We start from the raw sequence: 7,682 nt of genomic DNA, 5'->3' as shown, positions 1-7,682 counted from the left end.
GTGAAGGGGAAAGTAGGAGCATGAATCATGTAACCATGTTAAAAATGAATATTAATAAATGTTTAAAAAAAGTATTGATATTTGGGGATAGGACTGGACTCTCTAGGGCTGCCATTTCAATTCATCAAAAATTAAACACCTACTATGTGCAAAGCATAAGAGGTAGCCTTGGGTAGTCAACAAGCATTTAAGAAGTTATTAGGTATCAGGAATTATACTAAGCTTCCAAAGGCAAGAGTACAGCCACTGGGGAAGAAAATATGCAAATAACTATGTATATAGATAAAGATCAGTATAATTATATAGTTATACTTATATATGCAGTGTATGGAGAGTAATCTCAGATGAATGGTCCTGGCAGTGAGGAGGAGGCAGAAAGACCTGCAAGAAGGTAAAGTTTGAGCTGAATATTGAAGGAAGACCAGAAGGCAGAAGTGAAGGAGAACATTCCAAGCATGTGGGGGGCAGCCACTGAGTAGAAGCTAAATATGGGTCTTGGAAGCAGAAGGAACTGGGTCCAAGGCCCTGGTTTAACAGATGTCAGCTGTAAGATCCCATATGATGGTACTTAGACATTAGTGAAACAGAGGTCCAACTTCCATTGTAACTTCCATGTTATTGAAAAGGGACTTCAAATCCCAATTCTTTTTCTTCTTTCAAACACATCTTTTTCCTAACTTACTCCATGAGAAAGTGTTCCTGCATCTTCCCATGCTTGTCTCTGTCTCCTGCACTCTCTCACACATAAAAATCCATAAACTTAATTAGTAGAGGATCTTCAGAGTCCATGTCATATTAGGGCATTCAAAACCTGCCTCTCAGGGCTCCTCTCTGCTCCCTCAGGCAGTACAGAACAACCTGCCTAAAAAGTTCAACAGGAGATAAAGAGTCTTCTCTCCAGTGAAGGCAGAGATGCTACCAGCAGCACGTCCTCCGTGCCTAGTTCACCACCCACAAGAGCAAATGTCTTCTCAGGAGAGGAAGCATCCATCCCTGTTCCTCCAAACCCTGGAAGCTGTGGACATGGCTGAAAACAAAGCAAGACCCTGATTTCAGACACCCGGTCTGTACCAAGACTGAGCGAGAAGATCTCTGGAGCAGATCTTGGCACCCTTCTCCACAAAAAAAAGGTGAATTACTTGGAGCTCTGGGGAGGAGAGGTTGGGATATGGATGGTATTATTTCTCTCCTTAAACCTATCGCAGGTTCTGACTACAGAGGGGAAATCGAAAAGTACTGAATCTGGAGTATGACCTTCTTCCTCTACCGCCCCCAAAGAAGTTGCGGATAGGGGAGCGGGAGGGCGAAGTAGAAGGAATGTTTCAGTCCTAAAATCTGCAGTGAGGTTTTTGTTGCAGGTTATTTGGGATTTGGGGAAGGGTAGCCTTTTTGTTGGAGCAGCAGTGCCCCTTGGAGCAGCTTCTCTTTTAGACGGGTGTCCCCAGGAAACCTGGACCAGGCAAGTATGAAAGAATGAGGAGTTCCCTACAACACACGCGCCCCGACCCCCTCCCCACCTCCCCACACACACACACACACACATAAACTCTCCATGCTTCTTCCTCGGAAGCAGCCAGGTACTTCTAGAGGGGTGTGTCAGCCCTATGTGTGTGCGCAGAGAAATCCCTTTTAAAGAAATTGTCTTTGGATTCTTTAACTTGCTTCCAGGTAGCTCCCACAAGCGGCTTTTAAATGGAAAATCGACCCGGGGTTAGGCTTGAAGGTTTGTGTTCTTGTATTCGGCGGCAATCCACGGTAATTGTCCTCCTGTAGAAGGAGTCACTTAGTTGCCACTGACTGGCCGTGGAATTTCTGTGACTTGCCTATCTCAAAGAACGGAAAGAAAGAGACCCAAACTAGCCACATTCCACTTTGCAAGCTTTTCAAGGACACCCAAGCCATATCCGGGGACCGCCTGTAGTGTGGCTTTGTATCTTCCCTTTTTCCTACCGGATCCCACAGACCCACTGGAAGTGTGAAAGCGCGTATGCGAGCGCCCGTGGCTCCCAGGGTGAGGGAGGATGGGAGGAGGGAAAGACAAGGCGCAGCCCTGGAAATCCACCCGTGTGCCTCAATCCTTAGAGACAGAAAGGAGTTCGCGCGCCTCCCGGTGGCCACTCAGAGCTGGGACGACAAGCGCAGATGGGGCTTTGAGCATTGGGCGCGCAGCCATCCCAGGGAGGAAAAGAGACAGTAAAATTGGGAAGGCAAGGATGGAAAGAGCGAGGTGTGGTGGGAGACCAGGAAGTTGTCTCCCCGCACTCCGGCTGCCTTCTGGTATCTGCAACATTAGAAGTTGCAGATGCAACCTAGAAACAATGGTTATGCAGCTGAGCCTAATGTTGGCCCCTTCTGAAAACTGTGTAGCAAAGGAGTCTGGGTTAGCTGGTAGGCAGGCAGTTACTAGGGCATAAACCTTCAGCAGGACCCCAGAGTTCAGGCGGGGCTCCACTAAGCTGTGGTCAATCAAGTGCAAATAAAAGAATATGGAGGGGCATTGGACATCATGCTCCATTACCTCCAGTTCGTGCTTCTTTTAAGTACCTCCACTGGGAGCCCAGACAGGTCAGGCTGTCTCGAGCCGTGTTTCTATTTTCTTGTATAGACTGGTTTCTAAGTAGTTTGTGTTGTTTTAGGGGCATAGTGGGGAAGGAGATTTGTTTTTTCCATCTTGTCCAAATGTATGCAAAACCACACAAAGTCTGAGAATGGCTCTCCTGAGAAAGCAGAGTCTTCTGTCTCATAGGTAAGAGTATTAATTCCAAAAGATGTAGATCAATCGATTTTTAAAGACAAAAAGAGATCTACATCTTTCTGGCTAGTAGTTTTGTAAATGGATGGAGCTTGGTCTCCTGGGGGAAGACCTGAGAAAGAAATGAGCCTTTATCTTACTCTTTTCCCACTTTCTTCCTCCTCAACCCTTTATTTTTACATGCAGCTTTAAGTCTACAAGGAGAGTCTTGGGAGAAACCCTGGGAATTTTTGGAAAGAATCCTGGAGAAACCATGGAGCTTTTCAAGGCAATTCCTGGAAGTGATTAATTATAGTTAGGAGGGAAGCAGATATTAGCCACAAATCCTATTGAAGATTTGGGCTAGTGACAGAAAGGTAACAACAATAACAATAATAATCAAGAAACATTTTTTAAGCTTAGGCACTGTTCTAGGAGCTAGGGAATAAACAGGCCCTGCCCTCAAAGAGTTTACATTCCTTTGGGGAAATAAATGTGTAGACGTGTGTGTGTGTGTGTGTGTGTGTGTGTACGTGCACACATGCTCGCTTGCAATGTGTCCAAAGTAAATGAAAGTAACTGGGGAGAAGTTAACATTCCTAAATGGGATGGGGAAGGGAGATCATGAAAGGGCTCATATAGAAATGAAGGATAACCAAGCCACCCTTCAGGACTTATTTTGTCCTACTAGTCCTTTTCAGCACTGGGCAGGTGGAAGGAAGAAGTGAGGGATTCTTTAAGTGCTCAAGATTCTAAGGTCTGGAAATAACATGAAGTGCATTTCAAGCATGGAGTGGGGAGGTCATACCAAGGCACAGAGATGGTGGGGGGAGAATCCCGTGTGAAGAAAAGCAGGGAGACTTATTACATTGCACCTTTGAAGGAAAGCAATGTAAAAGAAGACTGGAGGGGCAACTAAGTAGCTCAGTGAATAAGAGATCAGAGGTTGGAGGTTCAAGTCTGACCTCAGACACTTCTTAGCTGGGTGACCCTGGGCAAATTACTTAAATCCAATTGCCTAGCCCTTATCATTCTTCTGCCTTGGAGCAATACTTAGTATGGATCCTAAAACCGAAGGTAAGGGTTTAAAAAGAAAAGAAGACTGGGGCCAAATGGGGAGAGCTTTAAATGCCAGAGCTTATTTGTATTCCATAGTAGGGACAACCGGGAGACACTGGAGTTTTTAAGTAGAGGAGTGTAATGGTTATACTTGTGTTTTATGAATATCTCTTTGACCATTTTTGGTGTGTAGGATATATTGGAGAGAAGAGAAGCCAGTTGAGAGTACTGCAATAGTCCAGGTGAGAGGTGATCAGGGTCTTAACCAAGGTGGTAGCCATTTAAGTAGAGAGTCAGCCTTTTAGCTCTTTTTTTTTATATATATAACTCTTATCTTCTGTCTTAGAATCAATAGCAAATATCCAGTCCAAGGCAGAAGAGTGGTAAAGGCTAGGCAGTTGTGATTAAGTGACTTGCCCATGGTCACACACCTAGAAAGTGTCCAAGGTCAGATTTGAATTCAAGGCCTCTTAACTCCAGGCCTGGCACTTTATTCACTGAGCTGCCTAGATATCTCTGCTTTATAGCTCTTTACTGTATATGGAGTGCTTTTGCAAACATTATAAAATAATTTTTCATCCCAGAGAGGACACTAGAGATTGTCTACTCCAGCACCCTCACTTTACAGATGAGGAAACTAAGACTAAGAAAGAGCAAATAATTTGCCCAAAGTGGCACCAGTAGTAAGTCATAAAGCCAAGGATTCTTTGAGACAAACCCAGTGATCTCGGCGTAAAACCATGCTATATGTCTATCTATATCATTTCATCTCCATATTACAGAGGAAGAAATTGAGAAACAGAAATTACTTGCCCAGAGTTATAGCATTGGCTCTGAGTGGTAAATGGACTAGAATGGCAAACTATTGATGCTTAGTTGAGAACTCTTCACTAAACAGAAACTTAAATTTTAGTTTCTCAATTAAAAACAACTGTTTCCAGTTACCTGAAACCAACTAAACTTTTAAAAAAGTTTTTAAGAAGTATACAATATGCACAAGAGTCAACCTCACATAGTAGACAGTAAGCCAGAGTGTATAGAAAAGATGACCTTAGAGACATAAACATTTGGGTTCAAATCCTTCCTATAGCATAATTCTAACCGTATGGCCATAGACAAATCAATTAACTTCTCAGTGCCCCAACTGAGGCTCTGAATTATAGAACTGCTGACAATCTGCATTCATGTAGGCTGTTTCCACACCAGAAGATGCCCACTACAATGAAATCCCAGATCTGGACCAAAATACAAGAAAGAAAAAATATCATCGAGCAATGGTTATACAACTGCCCTCAAGGAGCTTATGTTCTACTCTCAGCAGGACATCCCTACTGTTCAATTAAGGGGGCTGTTCAATTAAGTGCATCCAAATGTTCAAGGACAGTGCAATTTTAAGCTGGCATTCAGGGTGCCATACCTGACCTCTCTAGATCTCTCCCAGCTGACAAGGTAATTCCATTTTAAGAACAATGGGCATACGTCTGATGCTCAGTGGCTCTACAGGGTTATTCGGTTAATTAGAAAAAGGCAAAAGTCTCAAGGAGAAGAAAAATCACTTTCAAAGAAGTGACAAAAAATTTTAGGGGGGAGTGGAGAGTGCCTAGATTGCCCAGATAACTCTTTTTAAACTTCATTTGGACCATATAGATTCTTAATGGGACAGTGAAGGTGTCCTCACTCTCATGTAGGAAGGAGAGCAACCTGGGAAGAATAATGCCTGCAAATTGTGAAAATGGAAGCCTGCTGATGACAGAGTTAGAGCTGGAAGAATTTTAAGGGCCATATAGTGCACTGCCCTCTCCTTCCGTTTTACAGATGAGGAAATACGTACATCATAAATAACGGAGGTGGTATTTGAATACAGGTTTATAAATCTAGTATTCCCGCCAGCAAATCATGATGGTAATGGACACGACATTCCCCAGTGATAAACCTTCTGAGCTTGGCCTCAAAGGATCTGAGTTCAGATCCTAACTGTCACTTCCTTGTGGGAGTGAGTGAAGGTAAGTCATTTCATATCTGCTTCCGTTTTTTTTTTTTTTTTTCTTCTCTCTGTAAAATGTAGGGGCTGGACTGGACGAGGTCAAAGATACTTTCTAACACTCAATCTATGGCCAAATGCCTTAATCAAGACGATCACGGAGATTATTCTTGCCAAAAGAACGTAGTGTTGAAGCACCCTGAGTTGATCTGGACTAGACTAAGCTGTGCACAGGAGGCAGGTGTCAGAGCAAAGCTGGACAAAGCAGTTCTTCTCCCTGTGGGGGTGGGTGGAGGCTGCTCAGTTCCCCCAAAACTAATGCGTTCTCCCCTGAAAGAATCCCCTCCTTGCCACCCAGCTTTGAATGGCGACAGAAATTCTCCCTTTGCTAGTGGCGAGGGGGAAGGGCAAAAATTGATTCACCCTTGGTGACCCCAGCTGTGGCGGGGCCACTTGCCTTGTAAAAAGCTCCCCCGGAGGGCGCGGGCTCCGCGCGCCCAGTCAGCCTCCTGGGAACTCTGAGGTCCGCGGCGCGCGCTCTTCATCGCCTAGCTCTTTGTTCCGGGGCTTGCGCTTAAGGTAGGGTTGTTTGTTTGTTTGAAACAATTATAGAACAAGCTTTGGGTAGTACTTTGTGTGATTGGGGCAAAGGGGTGGAGCAGAGTGGGAAGTGTTAAGAATTTCCATCCAGGGGAAAAGGAGGTAGAGAAATCCCCCACCATCCCCCTCCTCACTCCCAAGAAAAGCAGCCTGAGAAGTAGGGACCAATCCTCCTCGGATTACCATCGAATGGCTCCTCCCTTTCTCCCCTCCCCACCTCGATTTGCATAAAAAAGCCAAGAAAGCTTGTTTTGCCCCCAGCACCCGATCCAGCCGTTGCCCCCGGTTCAGAACCCCGAGAGGTTCTCCAGGCTGAATGTGAGGTCTAGGGAGGTTCCCAGAGCGCCACTTGCAGTCTCTGTCTCGGCACCCCTTCTCACCCTGCTGCTCCTCCTCTCCCCGCTGCCACTGCTTAGTTTCTAGAGTTTCGGACCAGCGGCGCGGGGCGGCGCGGCGCGGGGAGCTCCAGCAGAGGGGGCGGGGGGAGAGTGGGGTTGCTTAGGAGGTCGTGGTTGCTTTCCCCCCCTTGCTAGATCCCTTTCTGAGGTCGAGTTGCCCAAGATGCCTCAGGGGCCCGGCTCTCTGCTCCTGCTCTTCCTCGCCTCCCACTGCTGCCTGGGCTCCACTCGAGGGCTCTTCCTTTTCGGGCAGCCCGATTTCTCCTACAAGAGGAGCAATTGCAAGCCCATCCCGGCTAACCTGCAGCTGTGCCACGGCATCGAGTACCAGAACATGCGGCTGCCCAACCTCCTGGGCCACGAGACCATGAAGGAGGTGCTGGAACAGGCAGGCGCCTGGATCCCGTTAGTCATGAAGCAGTGCCATCCGGACACCAAGAAGTTCCTTTGCTCTCTCTTCGCCCCAGTCTGCCTAGACGACCTGGACGAGACCATTCAGCCCTGCCATTCGCTGTGCGTGCAGGTGAAAGACCGCTGTGCCCCGGTTATGTCCGCCTTCGGCTTTCCCTGGCCGGACATGCTGGAATGTGATCGCTTCCCTCTGGACAACGACCTCTGCATCCCTCTGGCCAGCAGTGACCACCTCTTGCCGGCCACCGAGGAAGGTAAGACCCCACCCCACCCCCAGTTGTCCCGGACTGATGGGAAGCGCATCCAGCCCCCAAGTTTCCAGACCTTCTGCGCCTTTCACAGCTCCTCCCGTAGAGTCCACCTGGGTAGAGGGCTCCGGCTACTCTGCTGAACCTCGGACAACGCCTCCCACTGACACCGAATAACCTAATCGTTCTTGTTCTTCCTTCTTTCTTGAGTAGAGGTCACGTTAGATTTGAAGGAAGGGAGGGAGGAAGGAAGG

General features: G+C 46.8%; 1 protein-coding gene across 1 annotated transcript; it reads left to right on the top strand.

Moving 5' to 3' along the window:
* The first annotated feature begins 6,932 nt into the window (after positions 1-6,932).
* LOC123254597 (secreted frizzled-related protein 2-like) lies at positions 6,933-7,605 on the top strand. Its single transcript, XM_044683583.1, has 2 exons — positions 6,933-7,434; positions 7,523-7,605. The coding sequence occupies exons 1-2, from the start codon at positions 6,933-6,935 to the stop codon at positions 7,603-7,605; spliced, it is 585 nt and encodes a 194-aa protein (XP_044539518.1).
* The last annotated feature ends 77 nt before the right edge of the window (positions 7,606-7,682 follow it).

The sequence above is a fragment of the Gracilinanus agilis genome, unplaced genomic scaffold (genome assembly GCF_016433145.1).
Source record: "Gracilinanus agilis isolate LMUSP501 unplaced genomic scaffold, AgileGrace unplaced_scaffold25883, whole genome shotgun sequence".
Taxonomy (NCBI): Eukaryota; Metazoa; Chordata; class Mammalia; order Didelphimorphia; family Didelphidae; genus Gracilinanus; species Gracilinanus agilis.
The sequence above is the reverse complement of the archived record's forward strand: the minus strand, read 5'-3'. Positions and strand labels throughout refer to the sequence as shown.

Coding starts and splice junctions, on each gene's coding strand:
- LOC123254597 (XM_044683583.1), top strand. CDS start 6,933: ATGCCTCAGGGGCCCGGCTCTCTGCTCCTGCTCTTCCTCGCCTCCCAC. Junction 7,435..7,522: donor CTTGCCGGCCACCGAGGAAG/GTAAGACCCCAC, acceptor CGCCTTTCACAG/CTCCTCCCGTAGAGTCCACC.